Source organism: Camelus bactrianus, chromosome 7 (genome assembly GCF_048773025.1).
Source record: "Camelus bactrianus isolate YW-2024 breed Bactrian camel chromosome 7, ASM4877302v1, whole genome shotgun sequence".
NCBI classification, from domain to species: Eukaryota; Metazoa; Chordata; class Mammalia; order Artiodactyla; family Camelidae; genus Camelus; species Camelus bactrianus.
Window position 1 is genome coordinate 79,143,882 of NC_133545.1, and position 15,176 is coordinate 79,159,057.

The 15,176-nt window shown below is 38.2% G+C and overlaps 1 long non-coding RNA gene and 1 gene segment (V, D, J or C); one reads left to right on the plus strand and one right to left on the minus strand.

Annotated features, from left to right (window-relative positions):
- The window catches only part of LOC105063125 (T-cell receptor gamma chain C region C10.5-like), a 22,544-nt gene continuing 7,368 nt past the window's right edge, over nt 1–15,176 (minus strand). Inside the window, 4 exon segments of the C gene segment in view lie at nt 1–566; nt 2,153–2,188; nt 5,795–6,124; nt 12,708–12,767. Of these exon segments, the coding sequence occupies nt 424–566; nt 2,153–2,188; nt 5,795–6,124; nt 12,708–12,767 (569 nt within the window).
- Nucleotides 11,306–15,176, plus strand: part of LOC123614612 (uncharacterized) — a 21,260-nt gene continuing 17,389 nt past the window's right edge. The window contains exon 1 of one of the 2 annotated variants that reach the window (XR_012508275.1): nt 11,306–11,748. This is a non-coding gene — a long non-coding RNA (uncharacterized LOC123614612). Of the gene's footprint in view, nt 11,749–12,461; nt 12,764–15,176 lie in introns of those variants that run through there. The other variant, XR_006722053.2, reaches the window with a different exon arrangement.

Here is a 15,176-nt window from a genome sequence, read left to right on the forward strand (position 1 = left end):
TGGGCTTTTGATTTCTGTTTTAATTTCTTGTGCCCATTATGAAGAACGAAGTACAGAACTGAAGTGGCAAAGCTGGCGGGCGCGGGGTGTGCGCCGGGGAAGGTCGGGGCGGCCGCGCGGGCGGAGGGCGCTCAGGGCGGGGGCTCGTGCGGCCGGAGGAGCGACAAGCCCGTGGGGACGAGGGGGGAAAGGCTCCCGGGGGCCTGCCCTCTGCCCGCCCCCTCCCAACCCCGAGTAATGGCAGAATTCCTTGTTACAGAGTAAAATATGTTTGCCCAGCAGTTTGAAAAAACGTTACACAATAGTTAAAAAAAAATTATCTGCAATGACCCAAACCCAGGAGGGAAGCCCCGCTAGGTCCTCAGCAGACGTCTTTTTCAGACAACAGACGGTGAGGAACAGCCGGCCCTCCGGCACCCTCCGTCACGAGCCCTTCCCGTGCCCGCACACGGCTGTTCTCCGCAGCAGGAGGAAGGCGACGACGCAGAAGTAGAGCCCGCTCTTGAGCAGCAGGAGGAGGTACGCGTAGTAGGCGGACGTGCTTTCGCGCTGCAGCCGCACTGTGTCTAAGGGGAAAGCGGGCCGTTAGTTTCACCCGTTGCCTTGAGAGGCCGGGACACGGTGAGGGGAGGGGGGCACAGTTAGAATCACCTGAGCCATTTCACACTGTGCGTCAAGGAGATTCCTGCGAAGGGTGCAATCCGTGGAAATCCGGTGGTGGTCACAGTGGGGTGGGGGAGGTTTTAGTAAAGAGGGCGTGGTACAAAAATGGAAGCAAGTGGTTTATCCGCGCTCTCTGAAGCTTCAGGGGCAGGTGCCTCACTCACCTGCCTTTACTTTAATGTCTCTCATGCTGGTGGCTATGGTGATGGTGGGATAACTGCACTTACTCTCCTCTGAAGTTTTGGAGGAAATATAAGATATCAAGAAAAAAAAAATTACAGCAATGATTTGCGAGCCAGACTCGCTACTCAATGGACTACACGGCCGGGTCTCTGCCTGTGGAAGTTGCCCTTTTCCATGGTTCATCTTCATCAGAACTCTAGAGTCCTTAGCACTTGGGGTGCAGAGAGATCTCAGGAGGTGCTGTGCTCAGAACTTGCTTCCCTTGGGCAGCTAATGTGTTAGCTGAGTTCCAGCCTGCCTGATCCCGGGAAGGAGGAAGGATCAGCAGGGCCAGAGCCAATGCTTCTAAATTCACTTAGAACCTTCCACGGCAGGGGGAAAGGGCCCCCCGTACTGCTGGTTCTGTGCCAGCTGCATGGAGTCCCCATGGGAGACATTCCACACCTGTGCCCTTACCTCCTCACTAACAGAGTGAGGTGTAACTGTTCCCTATTGGCAGGTGAGGAAACTATTGTTCAGAAACTGTAAGCAATTTACCCATACACATGCAACTAAAAAACAAAACAAAACAAAAAAAACAAACTGGTGTTAACGTCCACTCTGTGATCCTGAGAAGCCCACACAGTCGCACTCCCGCCCACGGGTCCATCTTGTCTCAGGGCCTTGTCCCTGAGACTCTTGCTCTGTGTCTGTATCTTCGAGGAGGGACAGAGACGAAGTATGTGAACTCATGACTCAGACGGGCGGGGATGAAATCCTAGATCTAGCTGGGTGGTATGGTACAAGGGACTTAATTAATAGTAGCTCACGTCCTCATCTATAAAGTGAGGGGGAAATATTGTACCAGCTCATAGGAGTATTATGGGAACGGAAGAGAGTATGCCTGCAAGACACAGCACAACACCTTGTGTATATGGAGCTCTCAGTGTGTCAGTTCATGTATTAGCCGCTAGCAATGACCGGAGACAAAGAAATCTACAAACAGCTTGATGTCCCATTTCCCCAGGCATTAGAAAGACAAGCCACACTAATGAACAAAGCCCACTGTTGAAATAATTCAGAGTCCATCACGACATCTTCTAATTTACAGACATCTCATACCCAGGCCAGCATTTCCTGGGTTAAGATGACTCCAGGGAGAAAACGGATTGACTTAAAATATCATTCGGTCTATTCTGCAACACCCAGGCATTCTGGTTTTTCTACTTGAAGCCAGGGAAGTTCAAAAGTTAGATTGATCCAGAGTTAAAAGCTGCTATCACATGACATAAAGGCAGAGATAAAAAGAAAAACAAAAAAAACTTACCACTTTCTTTTTTCAGGCAAGGCTTTGTAGTGTCCTCTACAAGAAATAAGAGCAAATATTAGTGAATTGTTTATATCCATTATTTAGCAGTGTGTGTCTCTGTGTGGGTCTGTGGATAGACTCTGACTGACAGAATTTGCCAAAAGAGAAGGGATGTTAAAAATAAGAGCCCTACAAATCCGAGAATAGATGGTCTGATTTGATGTAAGTACATGTAATGCATAGATTGCTTTCTGTATATGAGAGTGTTGAAGTTCATGAAGGGCACATTCTTCTCCTTTATCACAACTGGAGGGTGTAACCCAAGACCATCTTGTTTTCCTTCTGTATTCATAGCTCCCAGCACAGTGTCTGCCCCAAAGTAAGTGTTCAAAAAATACTTGTGAAAAAGATCAGTAGTCAGAAAAAGTGACTGCTGAAACAGTCTTCAGCATTCACTGCCAAGATGAAGAGCTGCTACCAAAATGAATTTGTCCAATCCCAGAATCCACAATAGAATCTCAGGTGTGACGTTTGGCTTCGGTAAATTTCCCATGTAGTCAAAATAAAGCAGCCAGACCTTTCCAAATCACACACATCCCACAAATCCCCAACTCGTGTACGTGGTTTTCTGCAGTTGTGGAGTTTGTGGACATAAAGGTAACAATATAAATGAGCATAGTAGCTAGTGAATAATTATTTCTGTGCCAGGCATTAGCTTAAATACTTCATATGTGTTACCTCCTTTAACTCCCCAGTGACACTGCAGTGACTTGTATTTGGGGGGACTCCATGCTACCAAAGAGGAATAAGGATTAGAGGGTAATTAGTTTACCAGGAGTCATACCAGTGATGGCAGAGTGCATTCAGAGGATCATTGTGGTGAATTAAATGAGACAGAGCACATGGAAAGGACTTTGTAAAAATAATCCATAGAAATACAGAGAAATTAATCTATACAGAGACAACGTAATTCCACCACTGTGAACATTAAAAACTTCTTCTTTTCCAGATATCTTAATTATTCTTAATAAATGAATTTTTTATTACAGGAGCTCAGCATTTGAGTGTAATTCTCTCCAGGATAAAAAGATAGGCCAAATCACATTCATAGTGCTCTGACAACATAAAACCTGTGGTGAGAGTTGTATTTATCTATAATGAAAGATAAAAGCAAACATTCATACAAGGACAAAATATCTTAAAATCTGAATCCCTGATTTTAATTGATATCTTCTCTAACACCAATGTTTGTTGGCTCTAAAATGTATAGCCAGTTAAGTTTCAGCCTCATGCTCACATTTTTCAGAAAAAGTTTTAGTTCATGAAGAAAATGATCAAAATGTAAAATCAATTAAATATAGTTAGAAATGGCATAAATTTGATATTCTTATTTAAATATGCAGTGGGCCTATTTAATTTATAAAAGAAAAATGATAAGGAAAAAAACCTAAATCAGTATCAATAAAGTATACGGTTGGAGAAATATATAGTACCTTACCATTATTATCAATGAAAACTATTTGTACTAAAAAATAGACTGTGGAAGGAGGAAGACAGAGACACAATGATTTATTTTGGTTTATCCTTATTTTTCCCTGATCACTAGAAAAAGTCAAAACCTAACAGGACATTTAAGCCTGAGATTATATTAAACTTATGCTTTACATATTTGCTTCCTTACCCTCTGTTTCTTAGCTGTAGAAATAGAAAATAATGGTTGTTCTCAACGGATGACTGGGTACACACACACACACACACATACATACATACATACATACACACAATGGAATACTACTCAGCCATAAAAAAAGAATGAAATAATGCTATTTGCAGCAACATGGATGGACCTGAAAATTGTCATACCAAATGAAGTAAGCCAGAAAGAGAAAGAAAAATACCATATGAGATCACTTACATGTGATATATAAAAAAAAAAAGGACACAAATGAACTACTTATGATTTATAACTTAGATGATTGATTTTCTGAATATGTGTAAGCACATCTGACTGTCCTTTATGATTGGATTATTGCATTCTGTTGATTCTTATTTTGTGGTTGGCTTTATTCCTTTGATAACTACGTAAATTGAAAAAGCTAAGGCTCTAAACTGTTCTTAGAAACAATGAACAGTACATATATGTAAAAAAATTTATTTTATGTTGCTGTTTACTTTGTGCCCATTTGAATTGATATATTTACTCAGCTGGTATAGAGTACTGTGTTTTGTATTAAGCTCACTTTTTGGCATTAACATTTTATAAAATATAATCTCATCATTTGCTTTTACAATAAAAAAAAGAAAATTACAGTTGTTTTTGTAACCTTACTCTGGTTAGTTTTAGGAAAGGATATAAATAAATACAATGAATATATGAATAAATACACTGGTGTTCATTTTCAAAAAACAAGTGTTTTCGCTGATACAATTTCATGTGCTCTCCATCACAGCCCCAGGAGAAAGGCAAGGTTAAGTGCTCAAATGTAATTTGATCATGGACACACTAAGGATCTGAGAAGATAAACACTTGCTTCAGAAATTTGGACTGGTACACAGCAAGGTCTCTGCACATTTTGTTACGTGCTTGGTTCCTACTGCTTAAAAGGGGCTTCTTAACCACGGGGAAAAGCACAGAATGATTCCTTCCTATGGGCACTCTGGGACCTTTGGTCTGTTAGGACTGTAAGTCCCGGGTCTAGTGAGTTACAAGTCACCACTGCCAGTGCCAAGGCACGTGCAGCCCTCTGCCCGCGCGGAGCAGTACTCACAGCATCCGCCTCAAAGGGGCTCCTCCGGGACATCAGGCCTGAATGACCAGTGACCCTGAGTGATTAGGAACCGAGTATAATCCCTTTACTGTAGTTCATTGTATTTGGGACAGTAATTCACCCGAGTGTGCTCATCTGCATCCCTTCCAGGCTGGCACATGCTAGGGCCACAATAAAAGTTCATAAGAGGCACTTAGCGATGGCAAGAAACACACTCATATGTAGAACGGAAGTATGTCTGCACACATTAACATCAGCCAATCTTTAATTATGAAATTTGAGCTTAAGTTGGTGTATCAACTACAAATCTCAAACACCTAAGACCATAATAAAACCACAGCAAGTAAATTCTTTTCCTCTCTCTTGAACCATGACCTGGCTTTCCCAGATGAAGACCATTTTGTCATTTAATAACTCATTGTTGCTGGGTTATACTTTGAGTAAAGCAAGACTGAAGTGAGAGTGACTTTGCTTGCTTAGTAGAACCTTCCTGAATGATGTATGATTGTTCTTATTTCCTGACCAAGTAAGATCATCAACAGTGGAATCTTTTTTGTGCATTTATTGTGTGCTAAATTGATAGGTACTTTGATGTATGTTGTTTCACTGAATCTATACACCAACCTTAAAATACATTCATTGTGACCTTTATATTTTGGATGGTAAAACTGAGCTGAAAAAGTTCAGTAATATTTTTTCCTTTTTTATGTTTCAATGCTAATACAATTTTAATTTTATGGGGAAATAGGACATTTAAACCACCATTCAATGTAAAAACATTTCAGAACGATTTATATTTGTTTTTCATTAATGCTCGATTGAAAAGGTGGGGTATTTTCTTTGGAAAAAAAAAGAATTCTAGGAGGTTCTGTTTATATTTATAATCACGTACCTTGGTTAATTGGAGGAAAATGAATCTCTTGATCAATTCCTCCTTTGTTATTCTCATGTTTGACCACACATATGTGTTCTGTATCCATTGACTTTTCAGGCACGGTCAGCCAGCTGAATTTCATGTATGTATCGTTCGTCATGATGGTGTTTCCCTGCTGGGATTCCAGAACTGTATTGCTGTCCTTTGCTTTCCAATGTACCTTAATAGCATCAGGGAAAAAATTTTCCAGAAGACAAAGATGTGTTCCAGCCTTATCGAGGTTTATTTCAGCAATCGAAGGGAAAAATATAGTGGGCTTGGGGGCCATGTCTGCATCAAGCTTTCTGTCTGTGGGGGCAAATGGAATAGAATCGAAAAGAATTAGGAGAGAAACATAAACATTGTGGAACACCCTAGCAAACAGTCAAAGGAAGGAAAGTTGAGCTGCCATTGAATTAGTTCACACCGTGGTTTTTCAGCCACAGTAGATGGTGAGGTACTTACTGTTCTCATTTGCAATGGGAAGGGACATCCAACAGGTTACACAACTCGTCTAAAGTCACGGCTTTTAAGGAGCAGAGGTTGGCGTACACCTTGGCTTTCGTTTTTTCTCCACCTGCTAAGTTGGAATATGACCTAAAACTGCCCCGTATTAATGCTTGCAACATTCATGAACAGATTTGATTTCTTAAATCTCTTTTGTTCTGTCGTAATGGAGCCTGTGTTAAGGTGGATGAAAGTGGGTGGCGAGGATGGGGAGTGGAGAGAAGACCAGGTAACTCTGATGTTCTCTCTACAGGTAAGAGCCTTTAGTCACTTGTAAACTAGTTCCCTTTCCTTTCCATGTTTTGTAACTTACGGTCTCTTTGGCCAAATAACACATTCTCATGTTCTGCAACTCTGTGGATCCTGACTCATCATTTAACTGATTCTGGAATGCACCGTATTTATCCTGATTCCTATATAAATAAATGTCAAAAAAGGGTTATCATTTTTAAAACAATATACAGTCACTTGTATTCATGGGAATCTACGTCCATCTGTACTTGACAATTGGTCAAGCTGAACTTTTAGCTTCAAATGTGGATCCCAAACCTTGCTCTGAAGTGAAGAGGTTCTCCTTGCTGGCTTCTAATTTTATACAAATTCTCAATGTCCCGTCTGAACCACTGTAGATTTATAGGTAGAGTGGTTTTAATGCTGCACCTCCAAATTATTTATAGTGCCTTGAATTTAGAAGTAAAACAACATTTCCGAAATTTCTATTAAAATATATTATTTTCAGAAATGATCATTTACCTTCCCAGATAATGCACTTACAGAATTTTGTTTCACTTTAGCAAATGTTCATCAAAAACACATTTTATTTTGGAATTTCATTTGAAGTTGAAACATGACTTAAAACACCGTATTTTGACCCTCAGTGTCTCTCCTCAAATTTGAATCTACCGTCCTGGGCTGCTGAACTGTTTTCCAGCTCAACTATTTCTCTGTTTTCACCGGCTGAAGAAAGTGTATAAAATTAGTATAATATTAAAAGATATGATTCCTGGGTTCTCTTGCAGACATAACATCAAAATATATAAGAAAAAAAAAACAGTTTACAAAGGATGTCACTTGAATGCTGGTGTGTTGCTTGATTATAGATTTATTGTTAATCTAATGATTGAAACTGTAAATATTAGGATCCTTTCCAATTAGATTTTCAGTTAAAACTCTAGTGCTTTACTGATACTGTCTTTTGTCTAGTTTGGATTTAGTTTAATAATTTAACGGACAATTCCTTAAGAAGAGAAGAACTGAATTTCTCCTTTGAGAAGAAATGAAAAATATTCTTGATAATTTCTGCCTGTGTAGCAAAGTTCCTGATTTTTATACTAAATCAGCAAGCCAAAAATACTGAGTTTTTATTCATGCTGCACATATAATTAGGTCATAATGTGCTTATTTTAATTTTATACATCTCACTTCTAGTTCAAATAATATTTTATTGATTATAATAATAAGGCAAAGTACACATACAGTTGGAGAAATATTTTTGTTAATCTTGATCTATATGTTTTTTTCTTGTCACGTTTTTAGTCAAATAATTACAGACATTTATTTATATTTAAATACGAATTTTAAATTTATAAACTTTCTATGTTTCATTGACTTTACATCTTGACCATTTTCTGTATTAACTTAAGTTTTTTTCATATCTTATTATTATAATCATCTAAACACCATCACAGTCCTGTTTTTCTAAACATTAACTATTATTCAGATTTGTTTCTTCCTTCCCTCTAAAACCTTGAAAAGAAAATAAACTGCGTTCTTCTGATACCTACCTGTGACTATGAGTTTTGTTCCATTGCTGAAAACTTTTATTTAATAACTCCATGGTGACTTAACCCATATCAAAAACATTAGACTAATAACTTCTCTAATTTCTTCACATCCTAGTGCAACTATGCCCGCCCATGATTCAAATGACCAGCTTTCTGTTCCTGGTTCATTTTGCTCCTAACAAATTCTGTTACTGAGCAAAGCAAGTAAATTAAAGTCTTCATTTATTTGAAAACAATGATGTTAATGTATATTAATTCAACATCCCTACCAGTGCTGAAGTGAGACCAAAATGAAACAAGATTCCAAAGCAATTTAATTTAAAATGCTATGGAAATGAGAGATTTAATAATAATTATTACCATTATTATTAGCAATGTGTGATGATTCTGTGTTCCAACTTGACATTTTAATCTTATGACACCAAACCACACCCTTAGTGCTTGGAATTCGGTATTTGGGGTTTGCAATTGGATCTGCGACAATTAAGCATGAAAACTGATTCCCTGGTTTGCATTCCACTGTGCTCTCATTTGTCTGAAATTCTCAAAGCCATCAGCACAGGAAACATGCCTTTCACATCCCCAATCAATAGGCAATAATCTGTCTTGTCTTAACCCCTGCATCTCCAGGGTTAAGAAAATCAGTGGCTAAAGCTTAATATATGCAATTAGTATATGGAACTGTGTGTGTGGTCAAAAAATAATTTTTTCCCCAATTAACAGCACAGTCTATTTGCATTCCAAGTCTTTACCATAAACTTCAGCTTCATACTGACTTCTATTCAGCTCATGCACAGAGTTCAGCTTGCAAGTCCTGGCAGTGGACCTTCAAGACAGAATGACCAGAGAAATGGCAGGATGCCTGGCCCTCAGATCCTCCCGGTATCACGTTGCATCATGAACCCCCTACCTGCCTGACCCTGTCTGCCGAGGTCCACCATCTGTGAATGACATTCAGTGTTATGGTGCCCAGAGCACTGACGCATTGGGTTTGTTTAAAAATCATTTCTTCCATTTTATAAAACGGATGTCAAAGTCAATGTCCGCTCTTTATATTTCACTTTCCTCCTTAAAGACTCGTGCAGTGAAGTCTTTTTCTAATTTTATGGTGAGAAAAACATACTGAAAATTCAGTGTGCTTCATTTTATCCGTAATAAAGGGTATGCATTCCACTACATTTCCCCTACTTTCTTTTTTCTTTTTTTTAATTGACTTCTTTTCACTGAGGTAGTACTGACACCTGACTCTCCTTCCTTTGAGCATAAACTTCTACCCAGTGCTTCTTGCTAGACCATCACAGGTCTTGTTTCTTCTGCTTCCCTTCATGCCTCTGATCTTCTATTCTCATTTCACGCTCTGCCTGTGGGAGTGTTTCCCCTCTCAGGTCTTCTCAAAGAGATGTTGGAAACAAAGAGTTTAAATAAATGACGAATCAATTGTACATTATAGGTTGCTTCTTTTTCTGCCCGGGGGGTTGATAATTTAGTAAAATCTAACTCCAGTGTGACTTAATGGGAGACTATGTTTGCCAGTCCTAGTTCTGTGACACGGATGTAAAATATGCGGAATTCGAACCGACTGAAAATGCCAGGGCATAAAGTGCAGCTTTCTTTCTGAAAATTGTCCCCCGCAAAACAAGGGGCTGCTTATATTTCAGTTCTTGTGCAACCTCTCCTATTAAAAGATGCTTTTCTAATAACTCTGCTCTGATTAAAAAAAAAATACTACCTGGACAAGATACTAACCTGAAATGAACTTAATTAAAGCTGGTTTGGGAGCGCGATAACTACTTGGTAAATAGTAGTTGGGATTGAAGTCGCTGCAGTTCGTCTTACCTTGCACGTGTATAGAATAGAAGAATAAATTTTATAAATGCTTTCTTTTATTTTATAAGTGGATAGTTGTTTCTTTAAATAAAATATCCAGTAGCATCATCACATGGGGATCACGAAACAGACCCGGAGATGACTTAGAAAGTTGCTCTAAAGGTAGTTGTTTTAAATGCAATTTTAGGGTCCCAATAAAATTTTTAATGAAATATGTGGGAAAAGAAGCAATATTTCTTACCTGACATTTGAACTGACATAATTTTAAACTTTGTGGGTGTAATCCAAATAAGAAACTAAATATTACAATTGGATATTTGACTTTTATCTATACCCCTATAAGTTTAAATATTCAAGTTGCAAAATAATAATAATAATAAAATCGTTTTTTTTACTTCTAGATATTTCAACTAGAAAATGAGAGATCATCTTATATTCAGGCTAATAGTATTTGAGATAATGCTTATTACTTGTTAACCGTTTTTAGAAGCAGGTAACAATTCATCACAGAAACAGAGAATTTTTGCATGCTGATTATTTGTCCTAAAATAACCTAAGATGGCAATAAATATATTTTACTGTACTCCTGATTTCACAAAGAATTCCAATGAATAAATGAGTAAGAATTTGCGTTCTGGGAAAGAAATTTACCTTCTTATCACCGACCATGTCCCAACATTTGTGGTAGGTAATTTCCATTTTAAATTTTATTTAATCCTCACAACATCTACTTGAGATGGTTGTGGCACAGATGGAATGAATGGAAATACAGCAAACTGTTAACAGTGATAAGTGCCAATATAAACATTAAATTTTTTTCTTTATTTTTGTATTTTCCAATTTTTTCCCATAATGGGCATGTATTATTTTTATAATTTTGATGAAGCAATAACCAGTGAATCAAAACTTATTTGCTAAGGGTGATCATACAGAAAGTGATAGACCCAGGATCAAAGTCCATATTTTTCCCTGCGCCGCACGCTCCTAAAAATCATTTTTCAGTTTTATCTGAGTCACCTTTATCTAATTCAATTGCTATAATTTACACTGAGCATAGTCACTTGAAAAAAAGGAGAATGGAACATTGCTTTTCAATACACAGATTCATTTGTTCATACGATCACAACCACTAAAGAAATAAGAAATATATAATTCTTTCTTTTTTTAATGCTTTATCAACTTTGTGAAAAAATTTTAAAACTTTCATTTCCACAGATCTCATAGGGTAGGAACATTCTTGAGAGACGTTCCCCCTTGCCCAGGCAAAATTTCATCTTTCAGGGAAATGAGGAGTGAACAAATTTATTGGATTGAATTTAGGAAAAAGACAAATCCACCTTACGACATTACTGAATATGGTTGTAGAGTTAAATATCTTGATACTCAATATTAATCATTCTCTGACAACTTGAGCAGTATTTGTCCAATTTTCCCATTGGTTATTTTTGGAATCAAATTAAAAAACTTCTAAGAGTCTTTGAAATTTTCCAACACAAATGAATTTAATATATCCACCACTGAGGGGACTCACACTTGGTCTAACTAGTTAACTCTTGCTAACGTCCTCCGTACTAAGTCAGGCAGAGAACAGACTCCAAGAACCTCTACGGAGACACGGACTTCTCCGGCGACCCTTCCGTGATTCACGACCAGGCAGGGACCAGATCCAAGAATTCTGAGCCAGCACCAGCACTGCAGCCTGCGGTGCCTGCGTTCCGTGCCACCCACCCCTCCCTTATTACAGAATTCAAAGAACATTTACCTGTAACAACGAGCCGTGTGCCAGAACCAAACACTTTGATTCTCCTGCCATCCGTTAACCCACTATCTGAAAAGCCTTTACAGAAATCTCCCTCTGTGCCTGCTTTCAAATTGTGCCCATAGTTTTCCGTATTTGTATAAATATTTAAAAATTGGCCTTGCTTAACATTAAACAAAGATGGAACCCAATGAAACCAGAACCTAGAATGCTTTTCTCCTAGACTAGAAACTCTTTGAGTGAAGGGAGTTGTTCTATCTGTGTCTTGTTCACCCTTTTACCTTCAGCACCCAGCACAGAAATTGTCTTCAATAAGTGTTTGCTGAGAGAATGAGCAAATGAGGATGTGAAATTATGCAGACCCTTTTCATGGACTTTGGAGCTGAGGTGGCTCACTGAGCTCATAAAGTCCATTAAACTGGTCCATATCCAGGCAATGTAGTAAGAGATGTGAGAGCATAAATTTCCACTGAGCTCAACCTACGTCCAAGAAAGTAGAGTAATAAGAAGTGGGATTTATTGATATTCTACATTTTTTTACTATACAATTTTAATTTGCGCCGCTGTTAGGGTTGACATGAAAACCAATAATACTGGTTTTTCAGGTTATTGGGAGAACGAAGCACAGTGTTTTATCTCAAACTACAGAGAAGAAAAAATTAAGAAAAGAGTTTCTCACTTAATAGACCATCGGCAAGAAGAGTACTTTGAACCAGTAACTTATACCAATGGTTTACAAACATGGTCTTCAAAATGCTTTAATTTCTAGTCTATTCTTTTCGGATTAAAAGTAGAATTTCTAAAAGTAGAATTTCAATCTGCTTACAAATAGGAAAGCGAATTAATCATTTACAAGGTAGTTTTGTTTCCATATAGGGTCTAACAGTAGCACCAAAAATGCTGTTCATATGCTGAAGACAAGAATGTCTTCATTCAGTCAGATAAATTGTTTTTTTTTCTATGAAGTATCTATCTGGTTTTTGTTACTAAGTTAAAATAGAAAAAAGTTACTTACCAGGAGGAATTACTATGAGCTTGGTCCCTTCTCCAAAAATCTTGATCCAGCCTGAGGTATCACACTGGTTAGGGCTCCTACAAAAATCTTAGCCTTCTCTGAAGTTTCAGGCCGTGACTAGCAGTTTAAAAACTTTGTAACTGGCAGTTTGATCTTCTGGGTTCTTTTGGAAGTCCTTAAATATAGGTTTCATGGCATCTGATTATTTAATTTTCTTCAGAAAAATGGACTAAAATGTCTGTTTTCCACAGAGAAGTAATCACTGAAAAGCACTGATGGAAAATGGAAATGACAAAAACAGGAAAAGAAGAGATTAGCACCAACTGGTCAACCAATTGCTTTTCTAAGTTACCAGGAAAAGTATTCTAAGAATTAAGACTATTTTAATTTCCAGGTGTCCAGCTGTGCTGAAACTGCTCAGAGATTGTGTCAAAGGAAGGGACCTTCTGTTCTCACAAGCACCAACGTGCTCCATTGGTGTTTCGGGAATGTATTTCTGAAAGGAGGAAACTCTTCAGTAACTGAAAATGCAAATGTGCCAACCCAAGAGCACTGAGAAATGTGAACAAAGTTCTTCTTTTCCCATTAAGCCACGATTAGCATTGGCACCACATTTTTTAAAAAGACAATGGCAAATGAGAAGCTAAGACCTTATTTTTCCTAGGATAAAATAAGAAATTTGTAGAATTCTGTCTCTTTGAAATAATAGGTTCCTTATTTAAACCAAAACTTAAGAACCCCGTCCAGTTCTCTGACATGTTGAAAAGAAGCCTCTTGGAGGCTGTCCTGTAATCACATTTCACTCACCGTGTTCTGAGGGGACCAAGTGAGGCAACTTAAATTCTACTTCACGCAGGGTGAGGAATGATTATACAAATATATGAATAACAAGCAGGTCAAGTGAAGTAAAGTACGTGTTTCAAATGAATTACTTGAAGTTTTGCATCACTTTCTCAAGAGAAACAATGACTTCATAGTCAACAATCTTCAAACAAACTTGGTAAACCATTTAAAAAAAAGTATGAGTCTCGTGTTTTATTTAAGGATTCGGTTTCCATCTTGAAACAAAATAATAACTTATGCATTTTTTTTCAAATTGGTTCATCTTCTAGAAATTTTGATGGTGTTAATTAAATCTAGTCCATGAGTAAGTTCTTCTGAGGAGATGGCCAGGCATGTCTTAAAGCAAAATGAACATACTGTCTGACATGTACAAGACGTAAAATCACATGCTCTCTGCGAGCCACTAGCTTCCACAGCCTGACATACTGTTGATTTTAGCCACTGCTTAAATGATGTCTGGTATGTGTCTATATAATACAATGGATCATTGGGAAGGACCAAGTTTACTTGTTTATAGAACTCGGGGCAGTGTTCGGGAGCGGCCAGGTCATTTTAATTTCAAGCAGGTTCTTCCCTCTAGCAATTTAATCTCTGTCTTCATTCTGAACTTGAGGATCTTCTAGTCTGTTAGAGCTTCTTTTGCTCTTTGGGTGCTTAACATGCCGCTAAGTACATGTCAGATGCTTTTTAATTTACATAGCACCCGTAGGCAAACAAGTCAAGCAACTCTTTCTTTTTCTTTCTTTCTTTCTTTCTTTCTTTCTTTCTTTCTTTCTTTCTTTCTTTCTTTCTTTCTTTCTTTCTTTCTTTCTTTCTTTTCTTTCTTTCTTTCTTTCTTTCTTTCTTTCTTTCTTTCTTTCTTTCTTTCTCTTTCTCTTTCTTTCTTTCTTTCTTTCTTTCTTTGCAAATAAATACTTGTCTTATCTGAGCAGGTGTGTATGAAAGGCAATTGCATGTGGAAAACTCTTTCTTGGGAAATTAACGTTCTACTTTCCCACTTCTTTGTCCCTGCTCCAAGGTCACAAGCCATGACTGTGTTCTCGGCTAGTGAAAGGGAAGAACATTCATGGGGGTCTGCTATGCATTTGGCACCAACCATACATTTCATCCTTACTCTGCTTCACCTGTAAAATGGTTTTTGCTATTAAAATACAAATTGGGAACAGAGTTAGGGAATTCAAACTGAGCCTTGAGCTGAATTCAAGTTCACCAGATCCCAAAACGCTGTTCTTTCAACTACTTCTGCTTCTTGGGTGTGTGGGTTGGGAGGATGTGTGTGGCAGGGACATAGTTTCCAGGTCTATTTCAGGTCTATATAATATATAGAGTATCTCAAACGGTCAAGTATAAAACATTGGATGTTTAATCCGCACACCAGACAGTAGCTTCTTTCCGCTTGTCCTTGAATAACACTAGGAGGTTACCGTGTCTGTGGGAACATTTGGGTCTTGCAGTTCAGAATTATAACTCTGGTTTAGATTAAGCGGTAATTTCTCTCCTGGGCTTGCTGATTACCCGGCCCATGTCAGCTGGAAAATGAAGAGCTTCTACAATTGCATTAAGTGAGAGACAGGAGTGGGAGTTCTCTGCTTCAGATCTAAGAGTCTGGGTTGAGAGCTCTGTCTT